At 40.1% G+C, this 24,301-nt stretch overlaps 1 protein-coding gene across 1 annotated transcript in view; it reads right to left on the reverse strand.

Moving 5' to 3' along the window:
• Positions 1 to 24,301, reverse strand: part of LOC126455442 (Down syndrome cell adhesion molecule-like protein Dscam2) — a 259,474-nt gene that overhangs the window by 128,797 nt on the left and 106,376 nt on the right. The window contains exons 8-9 of the mRNA XM_050091192.1: positions 20,817 to 20,972; positions 1,842 to 1,981 (exon numbers count right to left, since the gene is read on the reverse strand). Coding sequence (XP_049947149.1) covers positions 1,842 to 1,981; positions 20,817 to 20,972 — 296 coding nt within the window. The remainder of the gene's footprint in view (positions 1 to 1,841; positions 1,982 to 20,816; positions 20,973 to 24,301) is intronic.

Below are 24,301 nucleotides of genomic sequence, written 5' to 3' on the forward strand. Positions count from 1 at the left end.
ATGATTTTCACCCCATTTGTTTCAAGCTGGAAAAAAAGTCAACAAAGATGGTGATTATATTCAAAAGTGGCAAATGAATCCGGAATGTTGTAGCTGTTGTCCTATGTATATGGCTTTTACTTTTCTTTTAGAATAAAACTTAAAAAGTTGGAGGCATTATTTCCTGACTGACCCTTGTAAAACATAAACTGATTCTTTGACCATGTTACAAATGTTAAATGGTAATGCAAAATTTCTGTTTGTTGGAAAAGTTGTTCCAGAATGTACACTGATTAGCAAGAACATTACGACCATCGATCTACTATTGATATAAACTCATCCAGGCGATAACAGTGTCACATGGTGAGGAATTAGTGCTAGCACAATCCATGTAGTTGTGCTGTCTGTGTGTAGAGTGGGGAAAGCATGTGATCTATCTGAGTTTTACCAAGGGCAATTTGTGATTGCCCACAGGCTAAGCACAAGCATTTCAGAAACTGCAAAACTTTTGTTGGGTGTTCAAGGAGTGCTGTGGTGAGTGTCTTCAACACATGGCGAAGCCAATGTGAAACCACGTCCAGACGTCATGGGGTTGTGAGACCACCCATCGTTATAGATGTCCAACATTGTAGGTTGGTCAGACTGGTAAAACAGGACAGGTGGCAAACTGTGGTGGAACTAACACAAACTTTAATGCTAGGCAGAGTAAAAGTGTGTCTGAACACACAGTGCACTGAACACTTCTAATGATCGGCCATGGCAACTGTGACTAAAAGGGGCACACGACCAATGACGCCGGACAATAGTGCAGCGGCAGATTGTTGCACGGTCTGAAGAGTCCCGATACTTTCTATTAGCACTGGATGATGGCACTGTGGCAGAGAGTTACTTGGTCTGATGAATCGCAATACCATCTTCATCGTGCCAACGGGAGGGCACGAATCCATTGTATTCCCGGGGAGCAGCTCCTTGACACGTGTACTGCAGGACAGAGGGAAGCTGGTGGCAGCTTCATTATGCTCTGGGGACCATTCATGTGGGGTTCCGTGGGTCCAATTGAACTCATGCGAGGCACCACGATGCCCAAGGAGTATCATACACTGGTTGCAGACCATGCACACCCTTTCATGATGATCACGTTTCCCGACAGCATCGGGATTTTTGAAGAAAATGCACCATGTCACAAGGCCAGGTGTGTGATGGAGCGGTTCAAGGAACACAGTGGTGAGTTTCAACTGATGTGCCATCACCACAACAGGCCATATGTGAACCAGATCGAACACATCTGGGACGTGATTGAATGTGATGTTAGAGCTCATTGGCCCGCTTCCCAGAATTTACGGGAATTAGGTGACTTGTGTGCGAAGATGAGGTGCCAACTCCTTCCAGTGATGTACCAAGGTACCACTGCTTCCATGCCACGATGTGTCACCATTGTTTTTTGTGCTAAAGGTGGACATACTAGCCATTAGGTTGGTGATCTTGATGTCCTTGCTGATCAGTGTAATCTGTAAGGAAGCAGAGAGAGGATTCAGAGATGAAAATATAAAGAGAACAACAGCTATAGCACATTGATTCTGTTACATTAAGACATTCTTCTGTCAGCATATAGTGTTTTCTAATGTAAGAATTAATACTGAAAATAATTTTGCATTAAACAACAATGCAATTGCAAATGTAGCTGCAACAGAGATACAGAATTTAGATCTGAAAAGTTCTGACCATCACTCAGATAGCTACAAAACTGACTTCATCATGTTAATGATGTGAGCAGGCCTGGTAGATAATTTTTTGTCTTCACAGTATAAGCTATTTCAACAAAAATGTTTATATTCTAGTGAAATCCAGGTGACCATACTAACCAAACCTATTCCATCCAGTGATCTCACATATACTTTGTACTTCTGTATTCTGCCATTTGGGTATTGTGGAGGTCTCCAAGAGACTAAAACTGTTCTTGAATCCATGATAAGAGCCTTTATGTCTGCAGGTTCACTGGGTACTGTAACATATTTGGCAAAGATGGTCAGTACTAACACTAAAACACTGCCACTTTTTCATAATTTATTTTACATATTGACTGGAGGCTTGAAGGGAAAAGAAGACAGAAGGAAAAGACTGGCAAGGTTTACGAAATGAGGGGAATTACGGAAAAGTTGCCCAGAACCCTGTGTCATGGAAGACTTACTGGACAGGTTAAGAAGGAAAGTCTGATTGTTGGTGGCTACACTGGAGAAGATTTGAATACTTGAGAACTCCAAGGTGGAATTTAGGGCAATAAGCAAGGCAAAGATTACCGTAAAACCATTGTGCAAACTACTCTAGGTCGGGCAAAATGTCGACAGAATGGACCTCATTTCAGGACATTATTTTAGGAAGTCACAGCCTTGTCGAAGCAGCTGATTAATACATTCAAGATCAGGATAGTACTAACTGACAAGAAATGAAATCATTACAGCAGTACCAGAATTAGATGTGATGACCTGGGAAGTCTTTCCGAACTGGGCTGACTGGCTCCTACCCCTGTGGCCATCATAAGACTTGCTGATGCACCTTCCTACCATCAACTATACCAGGCCTGTAACTGGCAAAACATATACTATCAAAGCCAGAGTCACCTATGGAATGACATGTTGTGTACCAGTTGTTATGTAAACACTGTTTGGCCTTCTACACTAGAACGACCTCCCATCAAGTTATCAGTTAGGATGAATGGGTACAGACAGAGGTTGTATACTGGTACACAAAATCCTGTTGCAGAGCACACTTTACAACATTACAATCATGGCCTTGATACCTGTTTTACCACACATGCTATTTGGTTTCTCTCCCCTGAAAGCAGTTTCTTTTAACTCCACAGTGGGAATTGGCATTATAACATGTGCTTGGTTCTCACAACCCACCTGGCATTACAACATGTGTTTGGTTCTCACTACTCATATGGCAAAAATTTATGTTAATTTCTATGGTCTCAGCATTTCTTTCAGTAAATATTCGTTTTCTTCACTCCCCTTTATTTTTCTATATCTTTTGTTTATTTTACAACCTGCCTAATTTTCTCACCACCCTTGCCTGTCTACCACATATAATGCTCTTAGCATTACTCTCTTATTGACTATTGCACACTGTTTTTTCCCCTCCAGTAATCTGTGTCTTGCTTATGACCCTTTCTTCCACCTTTAAGTTTTCAGGTTTTCATATCTTGTCTGGTGCAGGCAATAACAACCATTCTTTCCCTCCCAATCCTTCCAGTAAGTCTTCTCTGACTTGGGACTGTGTGTACTTTTCTGTAATCCTCTCCATTTCCTAAATGTTGCCAATCGTTTCTTTCATTCCTCTTCCTTTCCCTTCAACTCTTTTGGCTATAAGGAGCCACTGCCCATGAAAACTTTTGCATTTCCATATCTTTTATAGATTTTTTTCCTGCTTCCACCAGGTATGTAGATAATTTTTATTGATACTATTTTACATTTTCTAAGACTGATTATTTTTCTTGATTTATTTTATATATTTTTCCTTAACAATACAAACAAATCTATAGAGATTATCAACATGACAGTGTAAGGATCCTCACAAATCGTTTGGAGAATGTACGTATAAGAAGAATGATTTCAAACTTTCAAATCACTTGGCAGTTAAGGAAGGCAGGGAACTTCCATTGTTTAACCTTACAGAGATTTTGAAGATATTATTATTTGAAAGATCCATATACCTCACTTGTTAACTGACATTATATTAATTCAGTAGTTGCTGTTTTAAGATAATTGTAATTACAATTTTTGTTACTTCTTTAGGACAACAGTTTGTTTCAGAAGATGTGATTATAATGTCATAATATTAGCTGTGATTACTAAATCATTTTGAAACAGCTGTTGCAATTTTCATCATTTGAAAAGATTTCAAACTTATCTCAATCAATTAATGGCTTTCAAAGAGAGATGTAAGCATTGATGTTGTAGCTCTGTGGAAAAATTTGATACCTCCATTCTTTGCATTGAACAGTGAGTGATTCCTGGTACATGTGGCCACATCCTCTGCAATGTCTTACAGAACAGCAGCTGAACTCTCATCCTCATGTCCACTTACACCAACTGATCTTTGACCAGCTTCACAACCTGGGGTTCGTTTGTAACTGAATAATTCATTTGACCTAACATAAAATATGACTGCCGTACTTAGTCACAGGCTTGTCTGGCATGCCAATACAGAAAGGTCTGTTTCCATATGCAGCTTCCTCTCAGTTACTCTGATATATGATGTGCACGATTTCGGCATGCACACCATGACCTCATCAACACCCTACCACAATCAGAAGGCTAAAAATACTATCTGCAATAACTGACTGGGTCTCATACTGGGATGGATCATGCCTCTTAAGGACATAACAGTGGAGTCCACCACTTGAGCTTTCATTAGTGCATGGATGTCTCACTTTGACTGCAAGGAAATAATTACCTCCATTACTAAGGGCCCAGTAAAAATTCTCTGTTTGATGCACTCTGCCACATCTGTGGCATTACCCACCATCATACAACCACATACCACCCACAGAGTAATGAGCTTGTAGAGTGGTGACACCATACTCTGAAGACTGCTCTCATGTGCCATGGTGGACTGTGGATGAAGGCATTTCCATGGGTGCTCCTCAGCATCCATATGGAATTTAAGAAGAACCTATGAGCTTCCCTTGCAGAAATCTCGTACAATGAATCCTTTATGCTCCCAGTGGAGTTTATGCTACTCACACCAACTCCCAACCCAGCAGACCTACTTGTATCAGTGCAGTAGATGAAGCTCCACATCCACAATTTGAAGGTGCCACCATCTACCACACACAGTGCTCCGAAAACCTTAGAACACAAGGCGTAGTAAGGTTGTGACTATGTAATGCTGTGTAATGCCATAATCTGGCCACCAGTACAACTGCCCTATTCCAGCCCATTTCCCACTCTCAACCCATATATCTTCGATATCTTGCTCAATGAAAAAACAATGATGGTCCCCTAGCACAGGTTCAGACCGGCATGGATCCTTCTGACCCTATCGCTACATGACCCTATCAGAGGCCAGGATGTCTGTGAAAGCAGCCATGTCATATACCATCTCTGCTGCAATCAATGCACAGCTTTTTATATTGGAATGAATACCAACCAGCAGTCCACCAGGATGAATGGTAATCTATAAATTGTGGCCAAGGGCAAAGTTGACAACACTGTGGCACAACACACAGCTGAACATAGTGTGGTTGATTTCAAAGACTGCTTCCCAGCTGATGAGAGTTATCCTCACACCATATTCTCGGTTCCTGAAATCATCCAAGCCTCAACCTACAGTAGCCTACTGTCACCACACTCTCCACCCAACAGTGTCCACCTCCTCTGTCCTAGCACCTTCTTCCAATTCACATCCCCTCACTCTCATTGTGCACCACTTTCTGCCAATTCACCCACAGGTCATGAAAGGGAATGATCACATAGGCTCAATTGGCAGTAAAAAATACTTTGGTTCAGTGGTAGGATAGTGGGTAAATGCAGTCAGTCTACAGTGGAGAATGCTTATATTACACCTGTGCATCTCCTTTTAGAATACTACTCAAGTGTGTAAGGCCCATATCAAATAGGACAAGCTCAGGTTATTTAATTATTCAAAGACAGGCAGCACTAATGGTCACAGGTATGTCTGTCTCTTAGGATAGCATCACAGAAATGCTGAAAGACCTGAACTGTCAGATGCTTGAATATAGATGCCAATCATCCCTCAAAAGCCTACTCACAAAGCTTCAGATACTACTAATATCTGAGGAGTCTAGGAATATACTTCAGACTTTGTGCATCACTCCTGTAGGTACTGCCAAGACAACATTAGACTAATTACAGAACTCACAGAGATATTTAAGCACTAATTGTTCCTCTTACCATGCCACATACCTGACTGAAATGGGAGAAACCCTAACAGGTGGTACAATGCCAAATGTCCTCTGCCATGCACCTGACAGCAGTTTGTACAGTATCTATGTAGATGTAAAAAAAAATTTCCCAGTGTTCACTATCTGACCAAAAATATCCATACACCCCTATGTAATGCAGAACAGACTACTGTAAGTCATGAAATGCAGACCTGCCAGTATATAAGAAGGTGGGGAGTGCTGTCTTGTCAATAGAGAATGAATAATAGCAGAATGTGATGGTCAGATGAGCTTAGTGACTTCAATTGTGGACCAGTCATTGGATATAACCTAACAAAACCATCAGGGATATTTCAAGCCTTCTAAAGTTACTCGAGATGGCTGTTGGTGATGTGATTGTTGTAATATGGAAATGCAATGGAACAATCATAGCTACTGAAGGACAGGGGCCATTGAGAATTGCACAGAATAGTTACAAAAATCACATAAAATCAGAAGAAGGAATCAGACCACCTAGCACTATGGCTGTATGTAGGGAGTGAAAACGAATGTGAATGGAGATACTGATCAACAATTCAATAACCACACATTTCTGTAGCTAATGGTGAGTGTCACTCAAGGTAGTGTAAAGAGTGACATCGAAAGAGTTTGTCCATAAGCTGAAAATATTTCTAGCATAATTTTTCATTGTATCTATTTTCGACACAACACCTCTTCTATGTGGTGAGTAACAATCTATTCTTTCCATATTGTTGTTATTCCATTCTGGACTTTTCATTGTTCAATTTGTTATTTATTTATTTTCAAACCCAAGATTTCAGAGTCAATTACCACCATCTGACAGGGAATATTCCATGGTTTTAGGAGTCTCTTGTATCAGTCTAGTGTTTTCAATATATATACTCAATAACTTACGAAGTTAATAATACTAAATATCTCCTGGGCTCAAAACTGTCCAGTTCTGTTGTTCGTCATCCTTGAACTAGTATTCAAAATCATCATAATGTAGTATCACTATTTATTTGTCTGTCTACATTCAGTGGTCCATAAATCCCATCATGAATGAGATTCTTCAGGGTTGCAGATTGCGTCAAATTATGCATTAACTAGCAGAAGGATAACTGCAGGCTACTTCTTTAAAGTATTAATAAATAGTTGTAAGTAATGTTAATCTTTTCCCTTTGCTAATTGTGAGAATTACTTCTAGATTACATATCATGCTACACCAAAGTTCCTGTCCTTTTTCTTGTACCAGTTCATTATATGGACTTCTGTGTAGCCTACTCTCTTATGCAGCTTGTCAGTAACTTCTGATATTGCCTGCCCATTTTACGAAGCATAGTTGGACATTGGTGCTGCCACTTTATGGCTTTCCAACTTGCCTGATTTTCTTGTAAGGGTTTACTGCCTAGGAAGCCTAGCTTTGCAATGACTCTAGAGCCACCCCCAACCCCCACCCCTTTTCTCCTTCCACAACATATTGTGTAATACAAGAATCCAAATTACTGGTGATAATTAAAAAAAGAAGAAAGAAAAAGATAATATTAACTTAATATAATGGAAGGAAACATTCCACGTGGGAAAAATTATATATAAAAAACAAAGATGAGGTGACTTACTGAACAAAAGCGCTGGCAGGTCGATAGACACACAAACAAACACAAACATACACACAAAATTCAAGCTTTCGCAACAAACTGTTGCCTCATCAGGAAAGAGGGAAGGAGAGGGGAAGACGAAAGGAAGTGGGTTTTAAGGGAGAGGGTAAGGAGTCATTCCAATCCCGGGAGCGGAAAGACTTACCTTAGGGGGAAAAAAGGACAGGTATACACTCGCACACACGCACATATCCATCCACACATACAGACACAAGCAGACATATTTAAAGACAAAGAGTTTTGGCAGAGATGTCAGTCGAGGCAGAAGTGTAGAGGCAAAGAAGTTGTTGAAAGACAGGTGAGGTATGAGTGGCGGCAACTTGAAATTAGCGGAGATTGAGGCCTGGCGGATGACGAGAAGAGAGGATATACTGAAGGGCAAGTTCCCATCTCCGGAGTTCGGATAGGTTGGTGTTGGTGGGAAGTATCCAGATAACCCGAACGGTGTAACACTGTGCCAAGATGTGCTGGCTGTGCACCAAGGCATGTTTAGCCACAGGGTGATCCTCATTACCAACAAACACTGTCTGCCTGTGTCCATTCATGCGAATGGACAGTTTGTTGCTGGTCATTCCCACATAGAATGCATCACAGTGTAGGCAGGTCAGTTGGTAAATCACATGGGTGCTTTCACACGTGGCTCTGCCTCTGATCGTGTACACCTTCCGGGTTACAGGACTGGAGTAGGTGGTGGTGGGAGGGTGCATGGGACAGGTTTTGCATCGGGGGCGGTTACAAGGATAGGAGCCAGAGGGTAGGGAAGGTGGTTTGGGGATTTCATAGGGATAAACTAACAGGTTACGAAGGTTAGGTGGGCGGCGGAAAGACACTCTTGGCGGAGTGGGGAGGATTTCATGAAGGATGGATCTCATTTCAGGGCAGGATTTGAGGAAGTCGTATCCCTGCTGGAGAGCCACATTCAGAGTCTGGTCCAGTCCCGGAAAGTATCCTGTCACAAGTGGGGCACTTTTGTGGTTCTTCTGTGGGGGATTCTGGGTTTGAGGGGACGAGGAAGTGGCTCTGGTTATTTGCTTCTGTACCAGGTCGGGAGGGTAGTTGCGGTATGCGAAAGCTGTTTTCAGGTTGTTGGTGTAATGATTCAGGGATTCCGGACTGGAGCAGATTCGTTTGCCACGAAGTCCTAGGCTGTAGGGAAGGGACCGTTTGATGTGGAATGGGTGGCAGCTGTCATAATGGAGGTACTGTTGCTTGTTGGTGGGTTTGATGTGGACGGACGTGTGAAGTTGGCCATTGGACAGGTGGAGGTCAACGTCAAGGAAAGTGGCATGGCATTTGGAGTAGGACCAGGTGAAACTGATGGAACCAAAGGAGTTGAGGTTGGAGAGGAAATTCTGGAGTTCTTCTTCACTGTGAGTCCAGATCATGAAGATGTCATCAATAAATCTGTACCAAACTTTGGGTTGGCAGACTTGGGTAACCAAGAAGGCTTCCTCTAAGCGACCCATGAATAGGTTGGCGTACGAGGGGGCCATCCTGGTGCCCATGGCTGTTCCCTTTTAATCTTCATGATCTGGACTCACAGTGAAGAAGAACTCCAGAATTTCCTCTCCAACCTCAACTTCTTTGGTTCCATCAGTTTCACCTGGTCCTACTCCAAATGCCATGCCACTTTCCTTGACGTTGACCTCCACCTGTCCAATGGCCAACTTCACACGTCTGTCCACATCAAACCCACCAACAAGCAACAGTACCTCCATTATGACAGCTGCCACCCATTCCACATCAAACGGTCCCTTCCCTACAGCCTAGGACTTCGTGGCAAACGAATCTGCTCCAGTCCGGAATCCCTGAATCATTACACCAACAACCTGAAAACAGCTTTCGCATCCCGCAACTACCCTCCCGACCTGGTACAGAAGCAAATAACCAGAGCCACTTCCTCGTCCCTTCAAACCCAGAAACCCCCACAGAAGAACCACAAAAGTGCCCCACTTGTGACAGGATACTTTCCGGAACTGGACCAGACTCTGAATGTGGCTCTCCAGCAGGGATACGACTTCCTCAAATCCTGCCCTGAAATGAGATCCATCCTTCATGAAATCCTCCCCACTCCGCCAAGAGTGTCTTTCTGCCGTCCACCTAACCTTCGTAACCTGTTAGTTCATCCCTATGAAATCCCCAAACCACCTTCCCTACCCTCTGGCTCCTATCCTTGTAACCGCCCCCGATGCAAAACCTGTCCCATGCACCCTCCCACCACCACCTACTCCAGTCCTGTAACCCGGAAGGTGTACACGATCAGAGGCAGAGCCACGTGTGAAAGCACCCATGTGATTTACCAACTGACCTGCCTACACTGTGATGCATTCTATGTGGGAATGACCAGCAACAAACTGTCCATTCACATGAATGGACACAGGCAGACAGTGTTTGTTGGTAATGAGGATCACCCTGTGGCTAAACATGCCTTGGTGCACAGCCAGCACATCTTGGCACAGTGTTACACCGTCCGGGTTATCTGGATACTTCCCACCAACACCAACCTATCCGAACTCCGGAGATGGGAACTTGCCCTTCAGTATATCCTCTCTTCTCGTCATCCGCCAGGCCTCAATCTCCGCTAAATTTCAAGTTGCCGCCACTCATACCTCACCTGTCTTTCAACAACTTCTTTGCCTCTACACTTCTGCCTCGACTGACATCTCTGCCAAAACTCTTTGTCTTTAAATATGTCTGCTTGTGTCTGTATGTGTGGATGGATATGTGCGTGTGTGCGAGTGTATACCTGTCCTTTTTTCCCCCTAAGGTAAGTCTTTCCGCTCCCGGGATTGGAATGACTCCTTACCCTCTCCCTTAAAACCCACTTCCTTTCGTCTTCCCCTCTCCTTCCCTCTTTCCTGATGAGGCAACAGTTTGTTGCGAAAGCTTGAATTTTGTGTGTATGTTTGTGTTTGTTTGTGTGTCTATCGACCTGCCAGCGCTTTTGTTCGGTAAGTCACCTCATCTTTGTTTTTTATATATAATATTAACTTAGAAGTTCAACAACATTGCAGTCTTTTGTCTATGTTCTTTAACACACACATCAACTAAATTGTATGGCAATGAAAAAAGAAACAACACAATGACATATCCAATTTAAACCAACAACATTATATAATGACAACGCTACTTGTAGATGATCAGATTTTAATGAAGAACAGTGAAAACTGCCAACATAGACCTGTCTATGAACTATACAAAGTGTGTTAGATATACAACATGTCAATATCAAAACAAAAAACAAAATCTGTGTCTGTCTGTGGTAAAAACCCAGTAAGGAGAAAAACAGCAATGGCAAACAAGATCACAGAGCAAGCTGACGGATTTAAATTTTGAAGTACTGGCTAATGTACCTGGATCAAAACCACAAAACTGAGAAGCTCAGTTACCTATACTGCACCATTACATCTGCTCAAAATATTGTAAGGCAAGAAAATTATCTTAAATTTTATAAACTTATGTCAGGACCAACATGGGAGTATGAGTAATGAAAAGAAGATAAAATAAGGTTACAGAACAAAAAATTGAAATCCTTTAAGACCACAGTGAGAAGTAGATACTAGGAAGGAACTGAAAATATCTGATGTATACAAAGGGGTTGAAGAAAACAACAAAATGGATATCCCATCAATTGCATGTCGAGAAGTCAAGATCACCACTACATTTTTGCAATACATTCTGCAAAGTAAAAGATGCACCAGAAGACCAGTAAAAAGGGGAAGAACCAAACATAGCTGCAACAGGTCAAGCAAGATGTAATGCATGACAGAAGAAGAATAAAATGCCTTCTAAATTACTTCATTACTATTATATCAGCAAAATAGCAGCTACTCTCAAAAATCCTGTTACTTGTCATCTTACAGTACCCAGCTACTGTTTTTATCTAGTACTTCAAATACAGCATTTATGTAACTTAACACAGAATACTATCAATTGCCTATTTAGTGCATAAATATGCTTAATATGAAACCTATTGTAGGAAATCTCTTGTATAATGTAATTAATTTTGGATTAAAGGAGATCATTGAGTTAACGATAGGATCACACAAAGGAAGGAAATTTTGTTAGCTTTCGGAGTTATCCTTTTACAAAGTAGAGTAAAACACACACACACACACACACACACTCCCACATACACACACACACACACACACACACACACACACACACACACACACACACCTATGCCTCTACATCATGCTGGCATCATGTAGAGACACTGGCACACGCATGCGAACAAATCTGTGTGTGTGTGTGTGTGTGTGTGTGTGTGTGTGTGTGTGTGTGTGTGTGTGCGTGATTTACCCTAGTTTGTCAAAAGGTAACTCTGAAACCTAGGAAGTTTTGTATCTTTTGCGTGTGCATATCAACAAGAGAATACTCCTGCTTTTTGGAGAGTGGTCTCCTTTAATCCAAAAGTATTTAATATGAAACCATAACATTAATTATGGTAGACTGCTACTCACAACAAAGAGAAGGTGTTGAGCAGCAGGTAGATATATTTAAAAGTAGACTAAGCTATGGGATAAAGTCCTCCTTCAGTTCAGAAAAACACATGCACATTAACACAAGCGCAACTAACACAAGTGTAACTATTGTTGCCTCCTGGTACTGAAGCTTGACTGCAGTGAGTTTCGGTTGGGATGGGTACTTGGGATACAGAAGGGACATGATACAGTAAGGGAGAAGGATATAGCAGGGTAGGGCCACCTGTGTAGGCAGCCATGTATTCCACCAACTTAGCTTCTACGTTTACACATGCATACTCCACAAGCCACTGTATGATACATGGCAGAGGGTACCCTGTACTGCTACTAGTCACTTCCTTTCCTATTCCACTCACAGATGGAGTGGTGGGAAAACAACTGTCTGTATGCCTCCATATGAGTCCTGGTTTCTTGTATCCTATCTTTGTTGCCCTTATACAGAATTTATGTTGGTGGCTGTAGGCTCATTCTGCGGTCAGCTTCAAATGCGGGTTCTTTAAATTTTCTCAATAGTGTATCTTGGAAAGAACATTGTCTTCCCTGAAGCATCTTCATACCATGTGCATGTTATTTGGAGCTATCGGTAAAAAAAACTAGCAGCCTGCCTCTGAACTGCTTCGATGTATTCCTTCAATCTGGCCAGCTGCAGATCCCAAACACCTGAGCAGTACTGAAGAACAGGTCTCACCAGCATCCTACATGTGGTCCTCTTTACAGCTGAACCACACTTTCCTAAAGTTCTCCCAATAGACCAAAGGTGACCATTCATCTTCCCTACCACTATCCTCACATGCTTGTACCATTTCATAGTGCTTTGCAACATTATGCCCAGATATTTAAATGACATGACTGTGTCAGGCAGAACACTACTAATGCTGTGTCTGAAAAAATGTGACCAAGAGATATCTGAGCCACCAAGATATTGTGCATGCCCATCAGCATGGACTACTCGACTTCAATGACTACTTCACAGCCTATACCATCTGGATTCTTCCTATCACCATCAGCTTTTCAGAACAGCCCTGTTGTGAACACTGCCTGCAACACATCATTCATTCCCATAACTCTCCTGGCCTGTACCTTTGCTAGTCTCTGTTGTCACCCACTTTCCTTTATCCCCTCCCCTGCTCCTACTCCAGTGTCACAAACACCTCGTACAACAGCGACGGTTAACCAGCCATTTCCATGCGAAAATGTATCATTCAGATCAATACTAAAATTCAGTCTACATCCACAGAAGACAGCGGGTCCATCTAGTAGCGAGTGTGCAGCGACAGATTTTATAGTATTCTTCTTCTTGTCAGCAGCGGATGTTGTCATTTCAATGTCTTCAATTGTTTTATATATTGTCTGTCTTACACGACGACGGTATCTTCTGTAAGGCCCTCCGCCGCCCAGCACACTTGCACAGTCCTTTCCCTTTCTCTGCTTCCCCCACTCACCATGGCTCTAACACTGCAACTAGTTGCCCTGCCATCCAGGTAAATGTTTAGAAATACATTATTAGGAGCAAAATTCATAGCTCAAAATTAGTCAGAATCAGAGGCGATCAAAAAGTTTCCATCCAGAGGCTGCACAGCCCAGAATCACTGTGAGCAAGGAGGTAATTAAATCATCCCACCAATGTAACAGGTTGAAGATACCCTTTTGGTAAAAAAAGCATGTCCTACTGTGTGAAGAAGCCTGTACCTACCCGCTGCACATCCTCGTCCGACAGGAGCTGTTGACACTTCAAGGCCTTTCTTAAGGCATCAAATACAAGATAACCACAGGGGAAGAGACCAGAACAATAGGGTGGGTACTCAGATTTCTCCCACTTGAGTTGGCATAACATCTGAATTATGTTATTTGTGATATGGGTACATGGGTTATCATGAAGCAGCAGCACCCATTGCAAAGTTTTCCTGGGTGTTTCACTTTAAGTGCTTACTGAAATATCTCCAACACTGTGCAGTACTGTTCCCCAGTGATGCAGATACCAGGTTTCTCGAAATCAATAGGCCACGGGCCTTTTGTTTGGCATTCAATACCTGGGGTACCCACCATAGGCCACAGACATTACAGTAACCTGACTCCTAACAGCTTGTGTGTTGCACACTACTGAAGCAGATGTCGAGACTCTGCTAGTGCGTGTGTGATTATGTGTTGGCCCACCCTAATCGCATCATCAACTACCCACTTGTTGTTCTATGTAATGGATGAAGCTAGCCTCCATGATTAATTGGCATCTTGTGTCTAACTACAACCAGCACAGAACCCTTTCACAATGATGGTTTTCAACAGACATACTGCCCTACACATATTCTTCATTCTTTGATGGATGTCTCTGGTATTTGTCCTCCAGTAGACAAGAAAAGAAAATAGCACATTAGTCCCATTTACACACATTTGGCTATAACATCGCCATAGTTCACAGTTCCACATTTACAAGATGCATGTGGAAAAACACGAATGCCACACTAATCCTTCGTCTAGATGTTGGTGCTTTTATATCTGCATTTCAACTGTGTTACACTGCATGTATGCTGCAGCAATGCCCTCGAATGGAAGCTTTTTAACGACCATTATATACTTAATTTTCTCACTCATATTATGGGGAATCCTTTGACTGTTTTGCTACTTGCTATGGAGCTATGCATGGTGCCAAATGAAGCCATGAACAAGATATATACGTGAATATTATGTGACAAGTGAGATGGTTGTTAAACTTGTACACAAATATTTAAGTACTGCAGACAAATGGTTATAGAAGACTGAAACAATCAAAATTGCAGACTTGAATCCACCAATGGAGAAGAACCTCAGGATGATTATTCTTATGAAGAATCTGTGAGAGACAGTGTCAGATCTGATTATATTCAAATGTGTGTGAATTCCCAAGGGACCAAATGGCAAAGGTTATTGGTCCCTTGACTGACACACTACTTAAACTAACTTATTCTAAGAACATCACACACACACCCATGCTCAAGGGAGGCCTCAAACCTCCGGCGGGAGGGGCTGCACGATTTGTGACATGGTGCCTCTAACTGCACGGCTCAGATCTGATTAATGACAGTCTCCGCAATGTAAATTAAATCTAAAATTTCCTTGTCAGACAAAGAAAATGGAGTATTGTATTGGATGAACATAGATGGTAAAATGACTACACATTAATATTGTTAAAAAAAATCAACTTTTCCATTCTTAATGTGAGAAATTAAATTCCAGTAAGACATAAGAGTTGATCAGAAATAATGTGGTGCCTTTTTCTTGATGTGTTTCTTGATGTTTTTCTTGATGTGTTTTCTTGATGTGATCATTTTCAGTAATATGAGCTTATGATAGTGACATTTCAGACTCCTAGCTTAATATTCTCCATATCAGAGAGTGCAGGATGTGCTGGACAGTTGTTGACAGTATCTTTCCTTTCTGAATTCTAAGCTCCTTATTTTGGCTATAAAGGGTTCAGAGGTCATCCAGGACTTTTTATTATCATTGTAGTGCACTGGCTGAATTTTTATATGCTTTAAACACCCAGGATTTATTTTTACCTATCATGAGCAGTTTTTTTCTTATCAGTTCCATCTGCACTAGCACAAACCAGAACTGCAATTCATTCTTTAGATAACTTGCCTTCAACATATTTTTCACCCTTAAATTGCAGAGTTTTGTCATGTGTTGATTTAATGAAAATGACAGTCTCATCTGAATTTAAGACATCACAATCTGCATATCCTTCATGAATTTTATGCCATACAGTGGTGAGTCATTGTTGAAATGTTTTAGTATTCACATTAATGGCTTCACCACTCACTTTGTCAAGAGTAATTCCGTGATGTTGCTTGAATCTGTCAATCCAGTTACTGCTGCACACAAATTCCTCATCTTTTAATTTCTAGGCAAATTCTTTTGCTTTCACCATATGGAGAGGTCCACTAATGGTTACATTGATACTTCTATGTTGCTTAAACCACTTAAGCAGAGGTTCATGCACATCATTCCAGTCCACTTTGTGTAGAAACTTAATTTTAGACCCATTTTGTTCACATGCAGTAACAATTTTATCCTTGTTCTTCCAAGTTGTTTAGACTGTGGAATTTGGAGGCCAAATTAGCGACACATCAACCTTTTTAGCTCCACTCTAGATTTCATTAATCAGTTTCAATTTTTCTCCCACCATTAAAACTTTCTTTTACTGTCTATGCTGTTCTACAATTTGTGTGCTTTGTAACAAATTGCTATGGAAACTGACATCACATGTACTGTTGAAGAGTTCTGCAACTGTCACTACTACTGTAGTATGAATGCGCTAGGGTATTTATGACGTGATGAGCATGTACTACACCTACCGCTGATGGAAGGGCAGATACAAGAATATGCCAGGTTGCTGTATTACAACAACAGATTTCCTTGTACAGCACGTTGATTCTTGGAAAATCTTGTTGCTAACTCAGGCTGAAAATGGGATTACATATGAGCTATACACATATACATTTGTCGTATTAAGCAAGGATGAGAAGTAGGTATGTTCCTTACAAGGAATATGGACGTACCACAGAAATCATGGGGTTATAGCCGAATTAGCATTGTAACTGATGTTGTAAAGTTCAATTGTACTCTATAATATTTCAGCAAACAGACACATTTCTCTCTTCAGATGGTCCTAACATTTCACAGGTGGCCCAGAGCTACATGATACAGTGCAGTGGGTTTCAGCCACAGATTCTTAAGTGGTAAACAAGCAGCAGCCACCTGTCTGTGTTCTCTGCAATCCCAGGCTTGCACCAGGCATCATTCACAGCAATTCACTTTGTTACCAAGTTGCCCAAACTGTTTTTCCTTGGAATGTCCAAATTTTGAGAATAAGTGCTATGAGTGTTTACATAGAAGTCGCATTACGAAGTATGTTGTGGCACAGCAGGTATCAGATAGCACACCCCCAACCAATGCAAATTAATAACATTTCAGGCAGTGATCCGATGCTGGCACTGTGTACAACTTTGTTACAGGCACCATTGTAAGACATTCTAGTTTTCTTTCTTTCTGATACCAAGTCACTGATCTCAGTTATAAATCAGCCCATGTATGTGTGCGTGTGCTCCCTTGCTCAGTAAAGCACACTCAAAGTCGTGGACATGGACTCACCTTGAGGTGGCGGTTGTGGTGGATCCTTTAGTTAAGAATATATTTGCCCTCAATGCATATTTCACTTTTGGATTTTCATTATTTCAAGCAATACATTCCCTCAGCTTGTCAGTACCCTGTGCTCCTATTGATACACTTCATTTGCACCACTGATTGACTTACAGATCTACATTGGCTTAAAGTGGACAGCAAGTTCTAGACTTTACACTTGCTGGATTCTGTTGGTCATTAAGGATGGGGTTAACATTGAACTATATGGACTAGAACATCAACAAGTTTTTCCCCCATTTCAAGTCAGTGGGCTCCACTGTTAGTCACCATCAGGGAACCTGGGGGCAGTCAATGGTTGTATGGAGACTTTAAGCAAACCAGTAATGCTACAGTGGATGTCGATTCACATCTGTTGCTTTTTTCAGATGAACTCTTTTCTAAACTTTCAGGAGGTAAACTATACTCCAAAATCAATTTGCAGAAGCATATTTCCAGTCACCTCTTGATGAAGACTCACAAAAGGTATTAGTCCTGAACATGCCATTCTGACTTTATAAAAAATCATAGGTTGCCTTTTGACATGGTTAGGGTGCATTTGCTCAGTCTCCAATTGGTTTCCATAATCTCTGCACAGAAAGACCTTAAGTGTAACTTTTCCTTCTTTCACACAGTAATCAGTTATTTACATTTTATACTAAGAGAAGAGGACCTTTGCTCCACCAATGTGTGATTTCTATTCACAACCCATCCCGTTTGCATAGTCCATCCACTAAATCACCTCCATATAAAGGGACACCATTCTGAACAATCCGAACAGTGTAACTGAGCTTTTCACAAGTTAAAATCAGGCCTCCACACGACCTCACATGGTGTTGGGGCTGTTCTCTCATAAAGTAAGGATGGCACAGAGAAACCAATCACATTTAAGCTATAAACACTTACTCCAGATCAGCAGCATTACATTCAGGCAGAAAAGGAACATCAATTTTGGTGTCTATAAATTTCAAGAGTTTTTATTTATTTTTTACACAAATTTCATCTTTTCAACAACCGTGAACTGATTGTAACTGTTTGGATCCAAGGCTTCATTAACGGAGTGCTCTATTTGGCAAATTTCCAATATCCATTCACTATTTTTCTTCCATTCAGCATTCTATCACAGATGCACAGGTTCATCATACAACAGATCAACTTACTGAATTTGATAGCCAGCACACACTTTTTTCCCAGTTGGAAAGCCAACTGGAGCAACTGCTTGATGAGTTCCCTATTATTCCCTGTAAATTGCTACAGCAACTTGGTGCTACCTAATTCAATGGGTCCTTCAATGTATTCAGTCAAGTCGGTCTCCCAACCCTCCAGCAAAAAACCTGACCTTCACTTTTTGTTTCATTAGTGACACCAACTTTAAGTTTGGCATGGTGTGGTGTTAAATGGTCATGGGTAATGATGCAGTCCCCCCTTGCAATGTCAAGTGCTTCAGCTCAGGTATCAATTCCAACAGCATCTTCACCCGTATACGCTGTTAAACCTCGCCCTCTATGCACCATACCTCATCTGTACCCCCACTATTGAACCTAGCTGAGTTTAGTACTCACAGCACAGGGGCCACAACAACCAAAGATGACGTGTGTGTGTGTGTGTGTGATTGTATGTATAAAAATGTGCATGTGTTTTTATCCATTTGATGAAGGACTTTATTTTGTAGCTGAATCATACTCTAAGTCTACCTTTATATGGGGCTGTCTCTCACATGCCTCCTCTATTTGGTGAGTTTTAATTTACATTTTCAAATGTTGAAATTAGTCTACTAGCCTTGATTATAATACTTACATTGCCATCAAGGAGAACTATTTCTGCTTATTGGATAAATGATGGAAGATCATTTATATGTAACAAGAACAAGCGCAGTCCCAGTATCAATCCCTGTGGTACCTTCTTGTTCAACAAGCATAAGTCCATTCTTTCACTCATTCATTCATAACCTAATGTACTCCATAGGCTTCATTATACAAGAGAACTTTTGAGAGTATGAAATGCGTCATGAAGTTAAATAACAAAAAGAAGCACACATGACAAAGTTTCTGCTTATTACCAAAACAACAACATCATTAACACTAGTCTAAGTATATAATAAGTTTAAATAAATAATATTGTACATAATCAGGAAACCATTTCCAATAAGTACTTTAATTAATAGAAAAGTCACTACTTCCAAAGGTAAAAGTTGCATTTTTATTTATAATATTTAGCTACTGATTATGTACCACTGTTTCACTTTTATCAACAATACTGATTATTTATAAAAAACACAGATGCTGTGACTTACCAAATGAGAAAGTGCTGGTAGATAGACACAATAAAAAACACAAACACACACACAAATTTCAAGCTTTCGCAACCCAAGGTTGCTTCATCAGGAAAGAGGGAAGGAGAGGGAAAGACGAAAGGATGTGGGTCTTAAGGGAGAGGGTAAGGAGTTTTTTATTACGTCTATCTACCAGCGCTTTCTCGTTTGGTAAGTCACAGCATCTTTTTTTTATATATATATTTTTCCCACGTGGAATTTTTCTTTCTATTATACTGATTATTTATTTATAGAAAAAAACCTACAATGCTTCAGTCTTCTGATTCACCAATAGTCTGACTTCCCTAAAGCTTTCAAATCCAATAGAGAAAATGAAAGGAAGTCAGAAAAAATCAAAATCAACTTACAATTACATCTCATTTCAAGTGTTCCATCCCAGAGTAATAGTCAGCAATGGAATCAGTGATGAAGAAAGAGCAAGCGAGAAAACATAACTGCTTCTCTGGAATGATACAGTGTTTTATCCATTATATGAACAGGTATTTTCATTATTACATTAAGTTACTGGCTGTTGATTTTCATGTTAGGTATTGCACATGTGCCTCTTGTTCAAATACATAAGATTTCCAAGTGGAGAGCACATGTGTCACCCAGCTTTACATCTATGTTATGTTACAAATACAGAAATATCATGTGAATATTTATGGAAGAAAATGATGTTTTCTGATAGATTAAAAATGTTTGCTGGACTGGGACTCAAACTGGGACCCTTGTCTTTAATGGCCAATGCTCTTACTGCATTACCAACACCTAAGTTACCAACCTGGCTAAAAGCTTCACTTTGCTATCTTACATTTACAGCAAGAATTGCTGTCTAATAATTAATCTGCCCATAAAGGACATCATCATCAGGTTTATAACTAATAATTAAACACTAATAAAACAGTTTTCTATGTCAATCACTCATTTATTATACCACAATCCACTTTAACAGCCAATGCCATAACTATCAGGTTATATAGTTATAGCTCTAGTGCTAGTGAGGACAGCAGCAGGCTAAGTGGACAAGAGGATATGTTTCTTCTTTTTAGCTGAAGAAAATTTTCAAATAAACTTTGCGTACTGCTATGTGTTGAATGTGTATTTCATACTGCACATGTGGTTTTGCTGTTGAGTACTGCCAGGAATGTAACTGCATAACATTCAACATGTTGATGATGGTATGAACAGCTGAAATGCTTAGTGGTATAATAAATGACTGATGTAGAAAACTCTTTTAATTGCATCATGAACTGTTTACAAAAATTAAAAAATTATCTTGGTGAAAATAAAACTGCAGTGAAAACTAACATAAGCCATACCATCCTCCAATGTCCTACAAAATATTGGCTGGCTTTTAACACCATCACCTTTGTTGGTAAATGCACACACTTCTATACTGTAGTTACAAAACTGACCAAGATTAGATAACTCCAATTTATTGTCTCTGGTTACTTGCTCCATGGGATGTGAGAAATCTGGAAATGATATTACAACAAAGTGTTAAACATTATTTGAATATTTGATAGTTGAGATTAATAAATCCAGATTAGGAAAAATAGTTACAGTCATTATGTTCTATGGGAACATATTTTAAACAAATAATTGGTGATTTCTTATGCTTTTACTTCTGAAGATTTTAAAGGTTTTAAAGTGATAGCTGACAACCCCTCAGTGGAAAACTTACATTCCTAGTCTTTAAATATTCCAAAAGTATACACTGCAAATTGGGTGGTGCACAATCCCAATAAATCAGCTTTATCAGATTTCATAAACACACAAAACAGAATGTATCCTGTATTTTCTGCTTATAGTGGTGCACACTAATTAATAGCTCTGTGTAGATCAATATGAGCTGAAGGTACATGCTTTGCTTATGGAAGATGATGTGCTTTGCATAAAAAATCATGCAAGTGACAAAATAAAAATAAACAGTCCTTAAGCCTATAACAGCAATGAACTACAATTACAATCACACAACATATACAAATACCTGGTGTAACAATTTTCAGGGATATGAAACAGAGTGATCCCATAGTCTCAGCCACAGGTAAAGGGCATAGGAAACTTTGGTTCATTGTCTACAAAGGAGACAACTCATGTGACCCGTCCTAGGATATAATTCAAGTGGGCGGGACGCATACTGTATAGGACTAACAGGGAACACTGAACACCTAAAAAAAGGGAAGCATGAAAGGTCATGGGTTTGTCTGACTGATGGGAGAGTAACAGAGTTGCTGAAGAAACTGATCTGGCAGACTCTTCAAGAAAGATGTAAACTATCCCAAGAAAAGTTTGAAGAAATGGCTTTAACTGATGACTCTAGGAATATAGTATAATCCCCTGTGTGTCATTCACATAGGTATCATGAGGACAAGATTGGACTTATCACACCACATACAGAGATATTTAGACAATCATTCTTCCCATGCTCAACACATAAATGGAATGGGGAAGAGTCCTAATACCTGGTACAGTGGGACATACCCTCTGTTGTACACCTCACAATGGTTTGCAGTTTATACAAGCAGATTCCAGGTTATGGGTCCAGGATTGCTGATCCTTGGTCAAAGGAACCTCTATGTTTGGTACATTGTGATGTATTGAGTGTCTGCCACACAGTGCCTCTCAGTGGAGCAAAATATTTTCTCATGTTAATTGAAGATTATTCAAGATATCCAGTAACATATTTACTCAAAGTCAAAAGTGAAGTGTTTCAGTCATTCAAAGAATACAAAGTTTATGCAGAAAATTTTCAGCAGGAAAGGATAAGAATGCTATGTTCAAACAATGGACGATGGAACTGAATATATGAATAAATTACAAGAATATCTGCAAAATGAAAGAATTCAGAGGCAACTGACCATCTCTGGCACACGTCAACAAAATGGTGATGCAGAACGCTACACTCAAATCTTTCTAAATACTGTATGATGCAAGTTTTTTGAGAGTGGAATGTCACAAAAGTTCTGAGGCAAAGCAATAGCAATGAGAAATTACTAGCAAAATAGATGCCTTACAACAGCAAATGTTGAAGAAAATCCCTACGAACAATGGCACAGATGAGGACCAAACATTAATCATCTGAAATTATTTGGATGTCATGCATGGGCAAAAATGAAAAACGCATAATGGCAAATTTGAATCAAAAGTGCAACCTCTTGTAATGGTTGGATATTTATAAATTATGAAAGCCTACAAACTGTGGAAAAATACAGAAATAGGAAATATAACAATTATCAGAGGAGTTGTATTTGATTCAAATATCTTTCCCACAAAGTTGGACAAATGTGTTACAAAAGTGGTTGATCTGAAGACCATAACCACTGTAGATGATGAAGGATCATCACATAATGTACATGTTATGTAAACAGGATAAGAATCTGACATCAAACAAAGTGGAGTTTTGGAAACGTGTGGGCTCTAAACTCATTGATGTAAGAAAGGTGACTGAATGGGAGGATGAGAGTGCTGACAATGATTAGTCCACAAGATATGATAATAAATGTGAACTATGAGAACCTACAATAAACAAAAATTACAGAACACATTATAGGTGACATGTCAAACCAATGAAGTGGCTGACACATTGCAAGTCAAATGGAAAGAAGAAGGTGTGTGCTATTGAAAATGTGACTACAAAAGCTCAAAATGTCCACGAAGTATACAGGAAGCCACGTCAGCTGATTACAAAAACAAATGCAAGAATCACTGCAGAAGAACTGGAAAACCTAATTCAAAACTCAACCTGGAAATTTGTACCATGTACTAACAACACAAAGACAATATGAATAAAAGCGGTTTTCAAGTGGAAATATGAAAATGGAGGAACTGCCAGACATACAGCATGAGTAGTAGTCTTAGGTAATGAACAAAGACCAGGAACTGATTATGACAAATGTTACAGCCGAGTTGAAAAAAATTGAGAACTATGTGACTACTTACAGGAACAGCAGTTCAACAAGATTGGGAAATTCATCATTTAGATGTCATTATGGCATATTTGGCGGCTGACATAAAAGATGAAACCCATGTGGAATTACCCATAGGTTTCACAGATGCCTCTGACAAACTATGATGAAAATTCATTGGCATATCAGAACACAAGGAACTGCACAATGGCAAATGGATCTGCAGGTCTGGAAAGCACATCTGTGGATTGCATCAGTCCAGCAGCACTTGAGAAGTACCTGTGCAAACATGGGATGCTGCGGTCAGTATGTGACCTGCGTGTTTACTATGACCTAAAGCATGAACTCATTGTAACTGCATATGAGGATGACATAATGTTGTATGGCAAGAAAAGTGAAATAACTAAAAGCACTGAATTTGAAGTAAGAGACCTCGAAGTAGCATGACATACAGTCAGTTCGAGTTACGAGAGAAGGTGGAACACTGATTTTAGACCAAGTAGCGTATGCAAAAGTAATCTTAAAATAATTCCAAATGGAAAACTGCAAATGTGTGAAAATACCTCTCATCATGAAAGTAAAGCTACAAAATGTGACAGATAATACAAGCTTAAGGAACAGGTTGTATCAAAATACAAACCTACATCTGAAAGTCTTCTATGCTTGGCACCACATGAAAGACCAGACTTAGCATACCCAGTGACTTATTTAAGCCAGTTCAGGAGCAATCCAAGTGAGAAGTGCTGGCATGCTGTCACACACACTACATTATTGCTTACCACAAGAATGGTAAGAAAATCAAAATGTATACCAATGCAGACTGGAGACCTGATCCAAATCACAATAAATCCTTTAGTGGATACTTGACAGATTTTAGAAGTGGAGCTATAAGCTAT

Source organism: Schistocerca serialis, chromosome 2 (genome assembly GCF_023864345.2).
Source record: "Schistocerca serialis cubense isolate TAMUIC-IGC-003099 chromosome 2, iqSchSeri2.2, whole genome shotgun sequence".
Classification (NCBI taxonomy): Eukaryota; Metazoa; Arthropoda; class Insecta; order Orthoptera; family Acrididae; genus Schistocerca; species Schistocerca serialis.